This window comes from Talpa occidentalis, unplaced genomic scaffold (assembly GCF_014898055.3).
Source record: "Talpa occidentalis isolate TD23 unplaced genomic scaffold, MPIMG_talOcc4v2.1 talOcc4.6, whole genome shotgun sequence".
Taxonomy (NCBI): Eukaryota; Metazoa; Chordata; class Mammalia; order Eulipotyphla; family Talpidae; genus Talpa; species Talpa occidentalis.
Window position 1 is genome coordinate 42,990,297 of NW_023604972.1, and position 18,805 is coordinate 43,009,101.

At 36.2% G+C, this 18,805-nt stretch overlaps 1 protein-coding gene across 3 annotated transcripts in view; it reads left to right on the forward strand.

The window, feature by feature from the left end:
• Positions 1-18,805, forward strand: part of MTHFD2L (methylenetetrahydrofolate dehydrogenase (NADP+ dependent) 2 like) — a 97,052-nt gene that overhangs the window by 57,599 nt on the left and 20,648 nt on the right. For 2 of the 3 annotated variants that reach the window (XM_037529112.1, XM_037529109.2), the window contains one exon: positions 16,457-16,582. The exons of the other annotated variant lie outside the window; for it this stretch is intronic. In XM_037529112.1, coding sequence (XP_037385009.1) covers positions 16,457-16,582 — 126 coding nt within the window. The remainder of the gene's footprint in view (positions 1-16,456; positions 16,583-18,805) is intronic. 3 annotated transcript variants of the gene reach the window in all.

Below are 18,805 nucleotides of genomic sequence, written 5' to 3' on the forward strand. Positions count from 1 at the left end.
AAACTACATTCATGCTGTAACATGACTTGACTTTGAAAATATGCTAAGTAAAAATAGTCACTAAAGGCCAAATATAGTTTGGTTCCATTTTATGAGTGCACAGAATAGGTAAATCCATAAAGGTGCAAAGTAGATTAGTGGTAACTAGCACTACTAGGTGGAGAGAGTGCTAATGGGTAAAAGATTTCTTATGAGAGTGATAAAAATGATCAGAAGTTGATTGTGCTAAGGGGTCCATGACTCTGTGAATAAATTTAAAACCATTGAAGTGTACATTTTAAAGGGATGAATTATATGCAGTGTATATCAATAGAGCTGGTAAAAAAAAAATGCTATGAGTAGATATGACTTCAGAATAATCGTGGTACACAGATACCTCAGAATTTCTTCCAAATGAGGGGAGATATTCTGCCAATTGGAGCAGAAGTAGTCATTGTCAAAATTTATGTTTTTATATATGCATACACATATGCACATTTAAATATTTGTTGGTCAGTGAAACTAAGTGTATTAGAGTAGAATTGAAATTGTATACATGAATCACCCAAATTTTGTTTGTACTTTATCCAAATCACTTGGAAATTTCAAATCAAATTATTCAATGAGTGGGATACCAAAATTGCAGATTCTGTTGTACTTATTTGCATTATTACAAGCCATAATTTATTAAAATATAACTTTATGAATCAAATAATATAAGGACCAATTCAATGGGAGATATCAGAAGCTGTATATACAGTCCAAATTTGAAATTCTATAATTGAATCTGGAATATCTCAGCTAATGGGGTGAAACTTTTGATGGGGTTCATGAATAATTTCCTTACATAGATGCATCCTGAGTTCCTCAAGGGTGACCATTTGCAGAGCTTAAGTTACCTCTGTGCAGCTCTCTCCTCCTTAGTGTTCTGTCTTGTGAATACTATTCCCCTTGGTCATCCTTATCTCTCAGGTTGCTGCATGCAATATCAGCAATATATAAGTAGTATCCACAGGCATCAATAATATACAATAATAATATCAATAATTTGTAATAGAAAATACATCCCATTTACAGTAGTAACAAAATTATAAAATTCCTAGGAATAGGAGCAAGTAATAGAAAAAAAATAATAAAAGGGAAAAGTCTGAAAAGTAATGAAGACATAACACATGTTATTTCATAGGAGACCTTATTTAAAAGTCTCCTATGATTTTGCAAGATATTGGAAAGGTTCATTCCACAGCAGAGTTACTTTATAAATAATGTGTTCTCATATTATGATTTGTTTGAAATAGTTCAGGATTATGCCTCATGACCTCTTGTAATTGTTATTAGTGCTTCCTTTTACTCTGAAAATTGTCCTATTTTAATGTAGAATCCTCTTATTTAAAAAAGCAGTGGATGAAAAAGAATAAAGATTTTGTTTAAACTTCAGTTTCTCAACCTTCACACTTGCTAGCCGTATGGCCCTGTTACTTAAGTTGCCAGTCACTTAACTTGTTTGTTCCTTAGTTTCCTCATTTGTAAAGTGAGTATATTAACAATATCTACAAGGTTTTTTTTTTTATATACATACAAAGCACTTTAAACATTGACTAACAGTGTAGGCATTCAGTAAGTATTAGTTATTATTATGAAAAGTACCTTATTAGATACCAAGTTATATTATAAATTAGTAGTAATTAAAATTATGACAGAGGCCCAAGAAAACACAAATATGTCAATGAAAGAAAATTTTAAAGCATTCACATATGTTTGTGTCAACAGAATGGCATCATTAAAACTGAGGACAGACTCAAAAATTTCAATAAGTAATATTAGAACATTTGACTTCCCTTCTAGGAAAATAAGTCCAGTTAGTTTTCTATCTCACATCCTATGTAAAAATTAATTCCATAGGGAACAACAAGAATAAAATACAAAAACAGAAATAAAAATTAAGACTTCTGATATTAAATGTCTTTCTACTTGTCAGTCTAAAGTGGGTCATTGGATTGACTCATGTACCTACACAGATAAGGATGTCAGAAAAAAAGGTCACATTTCTTCTTTACACCTGAGCTCTGCTTACCTGAAGTCCAGCCTATTGTCTTTACTTTATTCTCAAAATAGTCTTGCAATTGCCACTTGACAATGTCTGTGCACTTTTTTTAATTACCTCAAAATGTTGACATTTGCACTTCTCTCAGTCTTTGTGGTTTCTGTGTGTGTGTGACAGAATGAGACAATGAGAAGATTTTAGGGCAGTTTTCTTTAAATTCTTTTGTATCAAGAGGGTAAACCTTAAAAGTTGGCTTGGTATGGTGCTGGATGCTAACTAGACTTATTGTGGTCACCATTTTACAACATACACAAATACCAAATTATTATGGTGTGGACCTGAAACCAGTATAATGTTTTATGCCAATGATATTATATAATAAAACATTTTACAAATAAGACTTAATTATTGTAGAATTAATAGGACATCTTCATGAATTTAGAATAGTAAGGCTCTCTTAGAACAGATACATACAAACACACAGATACACACAAAAGTTAAAATCAACAAAAACCTGATATAATATTAAAAATAGATCTGCTGTATGATCCAGCAGTTCCACTCCTACATATCTATTTGAAGAATACAAAAACACTAATTCAGAGGGATACATGTAATCCCATGTTCATTGCAGCACTATTTACAATAGCCAAGTTATGGAAATAACCCAAGTACCCAATGACAGATAGTGGATTTAGAAGGTGTGGTATATATACACATCAAAATACTGCTCAGCTATAAAAAAGATGAAATCTTGCCATTTGTGACAACGTGGATGAAACTGGAGGGGATTACGCTAAATGAAATAAGTCAGGAGAGGAAAAATCAATACCAGGTGATTTCCCTAATATATATAATACAAAGAAATAAAACAAAGAAGCAGACAAAAATAACCAAAATAAACCTAAAAAAAACTGCAGAATTGAGGCTACCAGCAGGGTAGGGTGGACCCAATGGACTATGACTATGGGGGATTATTGAGGCTTTGGTGCCAGGTGTGGTATGGTAACATAATCTGAAAAGTTGTGAACCTATACCCCTAAATCATTTACAATATTGTAAATCAGTTTTGCCTCATTAAAAATCATATTCTTTAAAAATGATTTTGGAGGTTTATAAAAAATAAAAAGTACTGTCCAGAACACATACAAGGTTATGAATAGTGCCTGCTTTCAGTATCGAGACCATAAAACTCAAGTTCCACAAGGTCCTGGGCAGAATACACAGAGGAGCCTTGTGTTAATGGCAGCTAATAATTAGTCCCAGAATGAACTCTGCTTCTGTTCTGATTAATAAATATTGCATGCAAGACCCAAAAAGAATCTGTTATTATGCAACTTAGCATCCCAGAACAAGAATACTTTTAGGAATGCAAAATACTCAGCATCCAATGAGTTAAAATTCACAATGTTTGGCATCTTACCAGACATACAAGGAAACATAATCTATAATAAAATAAATCAATCTCTTGCAACTGACCTTTAACTGACATGGATGTTAGAATTACCAAACAAAAATGTTAAACCAGTTATCATAATTTTATTTCATATGTTCAAAGAGTTAGAGATATGGAAATTATTAAAAAGACATATATGAAGTTCCTAGAGATGAAAACTACAATGTCTGCAAGGAAACTGTAGACAATTATAATGACAAAACTTTGCAGAAGAAAAGATTGGTGAAATTAAAGATATAGTAGTAAAAATAACCCAATCCAAAATGAAACAGGAAAAACAATTAAAAATGAACGTAGCATCAGTGAATTATCAGATACTTTTAAGCCATTTACTATATGTATAATTGGAGTCCACAAAGGAGAAGAGGAAACAGGAAAAAATTTTGAAGAAATAGCCAAATATATTTAAAAGTTGGCAAAAACTATAAACCTATTTCACTAAAAAGTTCAGTAAATTCTAATGTAAAAGCAGCCCGCAATTGAGCAGCATCAACCTGGGCTACACCGTGGTAGCCAGGTTAGATGATGACACTGGCACAGCCATGTTTGTGTTTTAGGAAAAAGAGAAAAAAAATCCATGGCAGCTTTGGCAACACACGTCAGTTTGAACCTGGCCAGTGCCATTCCCACGCAGCAGAGCTTACTTGTTCAGCTCTGACCTGAGACAGTGCAATGCAGGTTGAAAATATTACAGGATTTCAATTTTGAATTCTGAGCTTGTTTTGCAAATGAACCAGGCCTGAGCTCCCACTTGCCCCAATTAGGCTTAAGCTTGTATTGGCACTAATTAAATCTTGGAAACAGCTGGTTTGGAAAATGGACCAATCAGGTTAAAAAGGCGGGTACTCTGAAGGGGGATATAAGCAGAGGCTTGACTCAGCTTGAGGGTGGTTGGAGAGAAGCAGTTGCTTGGAACAAGACTGCCTGGGAGAAAATTGTTAGAAACTGCATGGGCAGGCTGGGAGCCAGCATAAGAGGAGAAGCTTGATTTGGTGTGAGAAGTTTTGACTCTGCTTGAAGAAGCTTCAGGAGGAGACTTGACTTTGGCTTCAGGAGAGACACTGCTGTCCTACCACCACAGCAGTGCCACCTGTGACTATCCTAGCTGCCACAGCTGGATCCTGGTCAATCTCTTGCTGGTGTGCCACCAATTCCAGGCTCCCTTCAGAGGGACAACACTATTTTGCATGAGCAGCTTTTGGTTTGGACTACTGGACACTGTGGACATCATCTGGGGTAGGACAGCTGGCCATTTGTGGCTTCAAGAATTCTTTCCTTATCCCAATCTCCCTTTGTAAATAAACCCTGTTTTTGCACCTGATCTTGGGCTGTGTCATGCAATTGTCAGTGCATGGGTTATGAGCCCACAAATCACCCCTCTCCTTTGTGCTCTTTCATAAGCACAAGAAGTATAAAGAAAACTTTATACCAGGTTTTCTTTTGTCTTTATACCAAGACTACTCATCATTAAGTTGTCCAAAATCATTGATAAGGAAAAAACTTAAACACTTTCCAGGAAAAAAATATGCTACCATGAAAAAATATACAGAATGACTGCAGGATTCTTACTAGAAACAGTGCAGATAAGAAGAGCATTGTCTTTAATGTCAGAGAAAAATCCAAACCAAAAATAAGTATCTCAATCTAAAATTATATACCCTATGAAAAATATCTTTTAAAATTTTACACAAATCAATGTTTTGATGCATACCAAAGCTGTAATAATTCACTACTAGCAGACTTGCACCAAAAGCATATTTTAAAAGTCCTTCAGACACAAGCAAAATGATACTAGATGGAAAACTGGATGTATATAAATGAATAAAGTACAATGAAAATGGAAACTATCAATAAATGGATAAATGTGTATGACTTTTCCTTATTTTTAAAACCAGTTGAAAAGGTTATTACATAAAGATAATCACAATGTAGTGTGAACTTTATAAATATTTAAAAGTTATGGTATCTGTCATTTATAGCATAAAGGTATAGAAGAGAGAAAAGGAAGCACATTATGTAAGGTTCTTATACAATACACAGGAAGTGGAATAATGTCACTTGAAGGTAGATATATTAGTCTGCTTGGGCTGCCATAACAAAAATACTATAGGTTGGATGGTTTAAGCAGTAGGCATTTAACTTTCTCACCTTTCTGGAGTTAGAAGTTTTTGAACAGGATTGGCAAATTCCAGTTCTAGTGAGGGATCACTTCCTGGCTTATGGACAGTCACCTTCTAGCTGTGTCATCACATCCTAATTTATGGGTATGTGGGGGTGGGGTGGAGAGAAAGAGGAAGGAGAGAGAGAGGGAGGGATTCCAGTACAGTAATGCAGTATCTCTTTATCTTCATATAAGGACACCAGCCCTATTGGATTAGGGCCCCACCCTTATGACCTCATTTAACCTTAATTAACTCCCTAAAAACCTTGTCTCCAAATGTAATCATTTTGCATGTTAAAGTTTCAACATGAATTTTGGGAGAAAACAACTCAGTGCAAAATTGTAGGTCATGAAAACTTAAAGATATATACTAGAAACCTATGGCAACACTCCAATAATAAAAAAATTGTGAACTATAAGCTAACAAATGAAATGAAATGAAATGAAAAAAATTCTGTTAATTCAAGGAAAGTGGAAAAAGAGGGAGCTAAAATTACATTCTACCTACAAGAAATATATTACAAATCAAAGGAAGTAAATGGTTCAAAGTAAGAGCATAGAGAAAATATTCCACATTAATTCCAATGAAAAGAAAGCTGAAGTATCACAGTAATATCAAGCAAAGTAGATTTCAGAGCAAAGAATATTACCAGGGATAAAGGGAATGTTTTCATACTTGTAAAGAGAATATGACATCAAGAGAATATGACAACTATATATTTTTTTCATGTAGTAATTGTACTTCAATATAAATGAAGCAAAATGATAGGACTATGAAGAGAAATATACAATTATAGTAAGCTATTTCAATGCTTTTCTCCCAATAATTGATAGAAGTAGATAATCAGTAAGGATATATGACCTGACTATTACGAATCAACTGACCTAATTATTTATATGACTTTGCCCAACAGCAGTAGAATAAATGTTTTGCCAGTAACTACAGAATATTCACAATAATAAAACATATTCTGTGCCATTAAGCAAGTCTCAAAAGTTTAAAATAGGTCAAGTTATGGAAAATAAATTTTTTAACTATGATAGAATTGTTAGAAATCAGGGACAGAAATATTTCTTGAAAATCCCCAAATACTGGAACCTAATACACATCTAAACAATCCAGTGGGCAAAGAAGGGCTCAAAAGGGAAATTAGAAAGCATTTTGAATTTAATGAAAATAAAAAAAACAGTATCTTAATTTGTGGACTGTTGATAAAACTGTATTTGGGAAATTTCTAGCAGTAAATGTCCATATTAGAACAAAAGAAAACCTTCGGTTTCCACCTTAAGACATGAGAATAAGAGCAAATAAGCTCAAATTAAGAATAATAAAGGAACTAATAAAGATCAGAGCAGAAATCAGTAAAATTGAAAACAGAAAGTAAATGAAACCAAAATTGATATTTTGAGAAGATCAATGTTAAGTGAACTGAATAAAAAAGAGAAAAAAATCAACCACAAATGACCAATATTGAGTGAGAGAGATTACATTATAGATTTTGCAGATATTAAAAAGAATCATAAAGGAACGCGAGTGAAAAAAACCTTAATGCTAATAAATTTAACAACTTAGATGAAGTGGACCAATTTTTTCAAAGACATAGAATACCAAAGCTCACTCAAAAAAAAAAAAAATCACCTAAAATAATCTTGTGTCAAAGAACTTAACAAAAACTTTTCAAATGACTTCGCTTGTGAATTTTACCAAAATTTTAGCCAGAAATGTTGCTAATTCTACATCAATTCTTTTAGAAAATTAAAAAAGGGAAGACCACTTCTCAACTACCAGCACTGTTCTGACAACAAAGCCAGACAATGGTATTACAAGAAAACTATGGACGGACATACCTTGTCAATACAGATGCAAGTATTTGGAACAAAATGTATCCAAAGTTAATCAAATGTAGTCAAAGGACAATCTATAAAGAATAAATGAAATTTATTGTAAGGAGGCAAGATTGGCCTAAGAGTTGCAAATCAACCCTGTGATTCACAATTATATCAAACTAAAACAAGAAAACTGCCAATAGTCTCAGAAATCACATTGGATAAATTCATCATGCATTATTCATAAAAGCTCTCAACAGATTGAGAAGGGAACTGTCTCCACCTGACAGATAGAATCTATGAAAACCTTACAGAGAGCATCATTCTTTATGGTAAAAGCATCATACTTTATGGTAAAAGAGCATCATACTTTATGGATGCTTTCCTCTTAAGATCAGAAACAAGACAAAGATGTCCTCTCCCACCATTTCTGCCTGACGTTGTGCTGGTAGTTCTATCCAGTGCAGTCAGGTAAGGAAAGTAATAAAGTGTATCCAGATTGGAAAGAAAGGGATAAAACTGAATTTTTAGACAAGTTTTAACTTTTCAATGTTAGCACTCCATTTTCTTTTTTTTAATATTATTTATACATACAAGAACTGGGGTACAGGCCAGAGATAGGGGGTGAGAGGATTTACCGGAAACAGAGTAGGGAGCAGAATGACTGAAATACACTGCTGAGGGGAGCTGTGGACAAGTCAGGAGAGGTCTGCTGTGCTGTGTGGGTAGCTTCCAGGCTGGGGATTGAACTCGTGCTGCAGTGGCTGCGGCGAGCTTCATAGGTTGTGCCTTAACCCCTTGTGCCACCAGGGAGGTCCCAGCACTTCATTTTCTAGTTGATTCTTCTATCTTCCCAAAGTGCTCAACTTTTGAAATCCAGAAGCCAGGAACTAAGTTCTTTCCTGTCTGCTTCTTTCTCTTATCTGTATCACTTCCCTGAGTCAGTACAGGTAATGTCTTAGCCCACTTCAATGCTTAATGGAGGTGGAGAATGAAAGGTCTAATTTAACTACATACTAAGGAAATAGCATAGGTTGTAAAAGATAGTGTGTTTCCTAAATGTCAGGCTTCATTTGTATATATTATTAGACTGTCTGGCCTTCAGGAACTATATATTCAGAAAACGGATTGGAATCAAGGATTCCATTGGTTTCACTGGTTTCATTGGTTTCCACACCAAATTCTAGGAAACTAGAGGCCTGTTGATTGAGGGTAAATTTCCTCTAGCCTTACCTTCTCTTCTAATTATTCGTCTCACATTGCTGATCATTGCATGTATGGAGTTTGGCACACTTTTTCCTTTAAATAAAGAACTGAAAAATAGCTCATTTTACCATAATACTCCGTTCTGTACTTGATAGTTGATAATATAAAACCATGCACCTCTTCCATTGACCTCCAACCTCTACCCATGCCCCAAATGCACCAGAGTCTATTTGAAGGGAATGTGCTTTTGTGGATGGGAGGAAGAAAAGACAAGCATACCTCTTGGACCCCATGTCCACTGGAATTGACAGAAAAGGGTTCAAGACAAAAGCTGATGGGATTGCTGACAACAGCAATATTCCCAGATGATCAAGTAAGATAAAGAACAGGGTCCTGCTGGTCCTTAGCTCTGTAAGGAACATAGCATTGCTTTGGCACCCAAGTATTAGAAGCTTTGGAAGCATTGCAAGTATTGTCCTTGTTATAGACATTGTTCTTGTGATAGGCATCATAGCCAAACAAGTATTAGATAGGAATTAAAGAAGCCGGGGGGAGGTGGGGAAGGCCATGCTCTGTGGTCATTGCCACTGACTTACTGATTTATAGCCACTTCTTGAGGATTCTTAGCTATAACAGAAGGGCCCTTGAGGGAATTCCTGAGGTACTCTCACTATTAGTGCAGTAGTAACCTATTTAACTAGGATGCACTTAGCCATCATAAGACTCTCTCCAAAACAAACAATGCTAAAGAAAGTTTTTCTAATCTAAAAAGAAGCATACACATTCATATAAATTCCATTGCAGTTACCTTGTTATTTATGTAGTAGAACAACTTCCAGCTGAAGGAGTGACCCACCTGAATAAGCATTTCCATGGTGTCACTTTTATATCTGAACAAGATTTGTGGTTTTGTTCCCAGCCTTAGCTCTGACTCATCATTGTGAAACTAAGAAATCATTTAGCCTCTCAGCACCTCAAAATCTCTCTTCTGTGAATGAGGATAATGGGTAAACCTTCTCTTGCTTCACTGAATTGTTGTGAAGTTTTAATTAGATAATGTTTGCACAGCCCTTTGATCTCTACTAATTAAATTGATGTGTAAATATGGTGCTTCATTTTATCAGGATGCCTTGACTGAGCCATTTCGTAAAGACTTAAAGATGACTATGATAGAAGGAATCGCAGGGAAGGGATTAATTAAAAAAAGAAATCATGAATTCAAACCAGAGATTGTCAAATAAACATATAGACATAGCCAGTTGGGGTTCTAATTTATAGGAATAAGGATATAGACTCATGCATGCTCAAGGAGAATGGGTATCGCCTTCATTCTAAGGAAAACTTACCTCTTAGGGTATAGAATTGTGCTTTGTACATGCTTTTGGCACTGGCATTGTTTTCAGAATGTTATGTTTACTCTGTATATTTTTCTGAGACCACATTGGTGATTTATTTCATATGTGTCATGTAAGGAACCATAAACTAGCAGATTTAAAATCCTCTAATAACAAAGTCATAACCTTTGAGATAGTCATTCTGTAGAGATCATCCATTGTTTACTAATCAATTAAAAAGATTTTCACCCACAACTGGAAAATCTGGAATCATAAATCTTCTTAATAAATTTCCTTATAGAATAGTTTACCCTAAAATAATTATTGCAATTATTTTTTAAAATCTTTGTTAATAATAGGCCTTTTCTTTTGCCATAAAGGAATTCATAGATGGATTAACTTGCTTGGGGAAAAAAAGACAAAATCAGCTTACCTCCATAAATCTGCTGTGACATTAAGTTATACTTTTATTTGTAAGCTAAAACTTTTTAATGATGATATTATAAATATATAACAATTCATTTACATATGCTACTGAATTACCTAGGATTTAGAGTTGATATATTTTGTTAGGAGCTTAGACAACTGATAGGAGAGTCTTGAAAACTACTAAATATTTAAGTGGAAGTTTGAAACAGTAAAAGTTTCGATAAAACCTAATACCTCGTTTGTTATACTTATAATGTTTCTTATGTTATTATCTATGTGCTTCAGAAATATATCAGCAGATGGATCAGATAACTAAGAAAAATATTTTGAACAATATTAGAACAACAATATTAGAAACTTCAAATTCAGATTTCGGTTGATGTCTTCTGAAATATATGCTCTTCTCCAAATCCTCATCTGAATGATAGGAGTAGAAACAAAGAGGCATTTTAGATTCTTTAATCAACTCCTAGAATATAACATTCAAGGCAGTTATGTTGTTGATATTTTGAGAAGAAGGCAAATTAACTATCATTATCTAAAGGGACACTAAAGCAAACAAAATACAGTTGTAAAATTAAAATATATAGCCCCAGTCAGCACAAATATAAAATAGAATTGAAGTATGCTACTGCAGGGAACCATGAAATAATTATTCTATTTATGACTCTCAAATTCTGAATGAATCTATATCCTTACCCATTGGGATTTTTGACCAGGAGGTTGAATGTTTTATGAATTAGTCTATTTTCTATTAGTTTTAATCTTTTTTAAATCTTATTCTTCAAAAGATTATTATGAAAGTTTAGAGTTTAAAGAGGTCAAACCTCAGTGGTTGAGCCCAATTAATACTACAGATACCATAGAAGTTTTACTCAAAACTCTAACACCTCTTTGAGGACTTCAATTTCAGCTCCATTTAGACATATAGGTACTGGTAAGTCTATGCTGATGCTCGAGTTAACTGTGACCTCATTATGAAGGGAATTCTCAGGGGTGTTAAGAAAGAAGCCTTGAAGACATCTTTCAATCTGGCAATTCCATTTCAGAGGACAGCTCTCCTTACCAAATTAATGAATGTAATGTCACAGCTGAGAAAAGACTACACTGCTATAGATGGGACAGCAGAATGTCTGAGGACTATTAGCTATCTATCACCTGAGTAATTTGTTTATTCTGAGGGAGATATTAAAGAATAGCAGAGTATAAGGCTAATAACGTAGTGCTCAGATTAAGTAAAAGATTATTCTTCAGTATTGTGATAAATTTCTCCTTAAGCAGTTAAGAGTAAAGTGGGAGACTGGGCATTTGGTTCCTTCTCCTCTTCCTTAAATCACAAAGTGTGTCATTCACTTCCTTTTAGGTTTTTGTTTTGCCGGTGTTCTTTCTCTTCAAAATCTATAAGGGCCTTCCAAGTGATTCCTTCTTTGTGTTTAATCACTGGGAATATTTGATTATTTTATCTGTAAGGTCATACATTTATCCTGAATTCTATGTTTTTGTTCTTTAGTTCTTTAAAATGTTCAGCAAAAACACTTGGGGGTCTGCATTTGGGGATATTTCTCATTTTAGCTTTTTTAACTCATTAAGCTTTCTTTGTCTGTCTTAAGGTTATTTCCACAAGTGAGCAGAGAGCTGGGGCTACTGCTATACCAGGAGTTATTATCTGGAGGCATTAAAGAAACTATCTCTGAATTACCCAGTGGATGGGTCCTTTCTTTGCTCATGGAGTTAATCACAGTCCAGCCTGTGGTCACAGGAATGACTTGGGGGATAGTTTCCAAATGCCCAATATGTATGACTTTTCTAAATTCCATTTTTTCCTTCATTTCTTTTGCGTCTGAATACACACACACACACACACACACACACACACACAATTCTACTTTCTTCAGTTCTCTCAATTCCTAAAACTATTTCTATTTCTTATAGTATTTATATGCAAATTTATCTTTCTAGGCTTTAGAAAATTTGTAATGCTGACTTTCAGGGCAGAATGACACTAGATCTTGTAACCAAAGTGGTTGTCTCTGTTCTGAGGGGAATTTAACTTGATGAGATAATTACTCTTTGGAGGTTTCTGACCAACCAGGATTGGAAGAGAAGCAAGTCAGAAAAAAATAGAGAAGCATTTTGGGGGAATGGGGCAGGGAATGTGGAATAAAAGGATAAAGAATATTAAATTTGTATTGACATTTGGAAGAATCTAAGATGATTTTTGCTTTTTCATCTTTTTTGCCTTAACCAAGATAACTTTTAAGGGAACAATTTTGGAATCTATTCATTTGGATACTCCCTCAAGAACATTTAAAAAATGCAGGTCATTATGCTTGGAATTTTACTCCTTTATGTTCTAAGTCTCCTCTGAAATGAACACTTGTTTATATTGAAGTTGCTCAGAAAGACATTCGTAATTCTAAATTATACTTGATGAAATGATGATGTTTAGAAAGTAAGTTTAAAAATTTTGGTTATGGTATAAATACCCATATGAAGCAGGTATCTCTATCAGAGGGGAAATCATCTTAAGTTTAGACTGAGGCAAACCTAGGAGAGTCCCTGGCTGGTCACTGAAAGTGCTGCTTGTCAGTGGAGAGTGGAGGATTGTGGGTGCCTTGAGGTGGGTGTGGTGTTATAAAATAAATCTCAAGTGTGTGATCCTGTACCTCTAAATCATGTACAGTGTTGAAAACCAATGTTACCTCAATAAAAAAAAAAAAAAGAAAAATAAAGAATGTGCTGATTGTGTACCTCATGCCTCGGCTCCCAAATGGCTGGCCTTTCTCCAGCTGCAAACCTGACTTAATTTGCAGTTTCCCGCAGACTGGTTTGGAGAGATTTTATAGACAAAACAAGACAAGACTGAGGAAAATTCCCATAAAACTTTACTAAGTGACTTGAGGCAAAGTTTTTCCACAGGATTTTCTAAAGTTGGGAAGATACTTTATGAACTTGTTAGTATCAGTTTAAGAAATGAACTTACTGGTCCCTTATTTAGGTTTCCTAAATTCCCGCTATCAGTGAGACCATCCGGTATTTTTCTTTTTCTTTCTGGCTTATTTCACTGAGCATGATCCCTTCCAGCTCCATCCACGTTGCTGCAAACTGCATGAGTTTATCTTTTTTGATTGCTGAGTAATATTGCATTGTGTATATGTACCACATCTTCCTGATCCAGTCATCTATTTTTGGGTATTTGGGTTGTAAAAGATTAATTTATTTATGTATACAAAAGCTGGGGTACAGGCCAGAGGTGTGGGGGTGTGTGAGAGAATTCACCAGAGACAGAGTGGGGAACAGAACAGGTAGATTGACTGAAGTACACTGCTGAGGGGAGCAGCAGGCGAGTCAGGAGAGGTCTGCTGTGCCATGTGGGTTGCCCCCTGGCCGATCGGGGATAGAACACATTCTACAGAGGCTGTGGACAGCTTCATAGGTTGTGTCTTAACCCCTTGCACCACCGGGGAGGCCCTGAATTTTAATTTCTACTTCAACATTTTTTTTTTTAAGATTTATTTGTTTATTTATACAAGCACTGGGGTACAGTCAGCAGCGCGGGAGGGTGAGAGAATTCACCAGAGCCAGAACGGGGAGCAGAACAGACAGAAGGACCGAAGTACACTGCTGAGGGGGAGCAGCGGTGGCAGGAGAGGTCTGCGCGCCATGTGGGACCCTCACCGGTGCCGGGATCGAACCGGCACTGCAGAGGCTGTGGGCAGCTTTGCAGCCCAGCGCTCAACCGCTCCGCCACCAGGGGAGGCCCTACTTCAACATTTTTATCTTAAAAAATTTCCTGCGGATAAAAAAATTTATTTTTTTTTTTAGATTAAAATTTTTTTTTTTTTTAATTTAAAAAAATTTCCCTGGTGGTGCAGCAGTTGAGCGCTGGCCTGCGAAGCTGCCCACAGCCTCCGCTGCGCTGGTTTGTTCCCCAGCCGCCAGCGAGGGTCCCACATGGCACGACAGACCTCTCCTGCCGCCCGCAGCTCGCCTCAGCAGTGTATTTCGTCAGTCTGCCTGTTCTGTTCCCCGCTCTGGCTCTGGTGAATTCTCTCACCCTCCCGCGCTTCTGACTGTACCCAGTGCTTGTATAAATAAATAAATACATCTTTAAAAAAAAAATTTCCTGCAGCTACAATGAATGTATTTTTTTTTTTTAATCGAATGCCAAGAAGCAGCAGTATTTCATGTCTGTCTCTAGGGCAATATTCAATATGCAGACCCAATCTAAGAGTAAAGTTCTCTGTTGTAGGGTTTGAAAGCAAGAGAAAAAATATGTCTCAAACAGTGATGCCTCACTGGTTATAGCATTATGTGGCTGATCAGATAGCTACAGCTATTTTGCTACTGACCATTTCTTTAGATCTTTTCAATTTCTGCTAACATTAAACACTATGTCACAAGGTGATATTTCATTCACCTGGAATGCATCCATGAATAGTTCAGATGCTAGAAGGAAATCTCTAACAACACAACAGATAGCACCCCTTTTCCTGCGAAGGATGTAGACTGAAAGTGAGTAAATCACTACTCAATACAATGTCCAGTAGGAGAGTGAAGATGGGCACAAATTCTTTCACTTGTCTCCCAATGAGAAATGGAGTGTCCATCTTTTCCCTTGAGAATTAGCTGATTCTGTCACTATTTGACCAATAAAATATGACAGTAATGACGTGCCAGTTTCCAGGTCTCAGCCCTAAGATACTGGCAACTTTTCCTTCTTGCCCCTTGAAGCAGTGTCTCTTAAAAGTCAGCTACCAGCATTCCTGGTGTCCCAGTGGGCAGCCCTACCTGAACTTCCAGCCCACCCTGAGCGTACTTGCAGCCGTGTGAGTGAGCCACCTTGGGCATTCTGCCCAATCACACCTTTAGACGACTCCAGCCTCCACCATGATCTAACTCAAGCATATGAAAGACCCGAACAAGATCCATCCAGCTGAGCTCAGTCAACCATGGAGCCATAAAGTGATGGTTTGTTAATCATTAACAAAAAAGTGTGAACCTTAGCCATTGTAACCAGGGGTTGTCAGACTTGAAATAAAATCCGAATATACTTATAGGAAACAGATGATGACATAAGCTATCTGTAGAGCTCTTTTTCAAACTGGACTGAAGAAAATAATGAGTAGAACTTAATATATCTTACACTCATCTGAGTCATATATGAACATTCTAAATAAAAAAAAAACAAGAAAAAATTTGAAAGAAAGTTTGCGATAGCAATGCATGTTTGGAGTTGGTGAGAGTCCACTATATGTATGGATGGCACTTTGCAGCTTATCGCAACGCTAAGGAGTATGGTCATTATCACCCTCATTATTTTTTCTTCTCTCCCTCAATTATTTTTCTCTGCCTCCAATTTCCAAGCTGTTTTCACTCCACCCTACTTCACCTCAGCAGGAGACTATCTCATCTCTATAATCTCCCCAGGCTATTAATAGTACGTGAAATACAGGGCCTCCCCAGTGGTGCAGCGGTTGAGCTCTGGGCTGCGAAGCTGCCCACAGCCTCTGCAGTGATGGTTCGATCCCCAGTCACTGGCGAGGGTCCCACAAGGTGCGCAGACCTCTCCTGCCGCACCCGCTGCTCCCCTCAGCAGTGTCCTCCGTCTGTCTGCCTGTTCTGCTCCCCGCTGAGGCTCTGGTGAATTCTCTCACCCTCCCATGCTTCTGACTGTACCCAGTGCTTGTATAAATAAATAAATAAATCTTAAAAAAAATAGTACATGAAATGCAAAAGGAGGTTGCTCAAGCAACCTCCATTGGGAGAAATCTGGTAACCAGTCTCTAATGCAAAAGGGCACCTCCTGGATTTGATCCACACACTCTCGTGCCGCCTTTGTTTTTCTGCTTCATCAGAAATGATCAAAACCCAGGTGACATCTTAGGTAGTGTGTATTTTGTATATTGTTTAAAACCATAAAAAGAAAGATATTAGATGCATAAACCACTGATTTTCTCCAGGACAAAGTTTAAGGTTTTTTTTTTTCCCAGTATTTTATGATTCTCTTTTGCTTTCAGGTATTCCAAAGTTAATCACATCCGATATGGTCAAAGAAGGTGCTGCAGTAATTGACGTGGGTATTAATTATGTCCCTGACCCAGTGACAGGAAAGACAAAGTTAGTCGGAGATGTGGACTTTGAAGGTAATACATTAGATCCTTTTTTGCTAAGTGAAGGAAAAAAGATTCTACATTGCATGTTTTGATAGTAGAAAGAGGAACTTTCTATTTCATGGGGACATTATTAAGTTACTTACTAATGCCTCTTTTCCCCTGAGGCAAAAAGTGTTTAATTATACTTCCTATTTCTTCCCTACCTCTCTTTCCTTTTTCTTTTTCCTTTCTCTTTTTCTCCCTACCTTCTTTCTTTCTTTTCTTCTTTCCCATTTTGGAAGGAAAATATAGTTGTGCCCTTAATATCTTAAAATTAAATTCCTTATAGTGCAGTGTTTTCAGTGAAAGAATTCAGTTGGTCTTTTACAGTTGGCACTAGTTTGATTTTTTTAAATGTATTTCTATATTTCCCCACCTATGATCAGTACTCACTTTTAGGGACAGAGGCATTTTAGGGTGTGTTTGCTAAACCAAACTATATTTCATATCTAGACAGTTACTTGGATAATTCAAATGAACATTCTTCACTTGTGTTTTGAAAAGGATGAGGAAGGAAAATTAGACCAACATTTCTGTAGTCAATGAAGGAAATAAGGCAATAAATATGTAATCATAAAGAACAAACAAGCAAAAAAACCTAACCATATGCCTTGCTTTTACTGACAAAGAGACGGAGCCTTGAGACAGAGATGTTTCTAGATGCCTGACCCCTAATCCAATTTGATTTGCAATTTCTTTGTCAGATACCTAGAGTGCATTCAGTTTTTCAATATGGTCTAGGAATCTTTGATGTCTAATAGGACATATAGTAAAGTAAATCTAACATTTTCATATTAGAATATCTTCTGTATTAATTATTATGGCTAAAGAAAAGTAGGAACATGTCAGTAATTTCATTAGGCATCTGTGTGTTTTTACAGACAAATTGAAGGAAATAGATGATGTAATTTTTAAAATAATTCAAATCTAACATTTCTGTTGGAATCTATCAACTGATGTTTTATTCAACTCCAAAATAGTAATGAATAAAATTCAATGTGCACACACTGAGAAGTTACCTAGGGTACTGGCCCTATGTATATGAGATTCTAAGGTACATGAAGGATCAAATCCAAATAGACAATCTGACCTTGCTAGAAAAATGAAAAGAAAAAATGGAAAACCTGGGGATACATAAATGCAGCAATGCACTCTGACTGAATGGTGAATGGGAACAAGATACAGATGTACCTTATCAAAGAACACACTGAAACCTCATTAGCTGTCATTCATATGGCCCCAGCCAGGTATGATGCTTCCAGTGTACTGGGGCGGCTCTCCAAGTGGACGTGTGTGTGTGTTTGTGTGTGTATTGCATATATAGCTTAACTCTAAGAAACGACTTCTTTATTTCATTTTCCATGTTTAATCACTCATGCCAGGTATCAATAATTGATTTGATTTTCTTAACTTAAAAGAATAAGGTTACATTTCATTTTAAATCTGACCTTATTTCTTAATTCTTGCACTGTCACTCTACTACTTGGTATCAGTATGGTTACCATGTTTCTGTTGCTAAATCACCACCCACTTATGATGCACCCAGATGGCCCAGATGGTCTATAGTAACGAGGAAAGAAAAGAACTTTTGCAGCTCACAGCCTTGACTGTGCTTGTGCAGAAAGCTTGCCCAGAAGTTCACCACATTTTATGACACCCTTCAGTATATTTTGGTGGTGTCAGATCATTTCCATGCATTCTTATGTTTAGCAAGAATTTGTTTTGCTTATCAAGGTATTCTGAAAATATTATAAAATGAGCATTTTTGAGAGGTGCATATGCCAAGTCACACATAGCGGTGCACTCAGGTGGCATACCACTCCACTTGGTAGTAACTATTAAATTGCAGTGACAAGTGTATAGAGCAATCAGAAAGGAAATGACAAATGGAAACAAAGCTATAAGATGAATAGAAAGGAGCAGTGGGCTGGGAGACAGAAGAGTTTCTCTTACACCTTTTATTATAACCTGACAACTTTACAACCTCTCTGACCATTGGTATCGTTCTCAGTTCAGTGATTTCTATGGCTCTTTTCAGCTGTGATGCTTGGCGCCTCTTGGACATTCAACTTTGTGCTATCTATGATTGTGTAAAAACCCAGAAACTTTTAGACATTGTGTAAAAACACAGGAACTTTTGCAAGATCAAATTTTTCCAAACCAATCATATAAGATGTCTCCGTGTTTGATATATTATTCTTTCTGCCCTGCTGG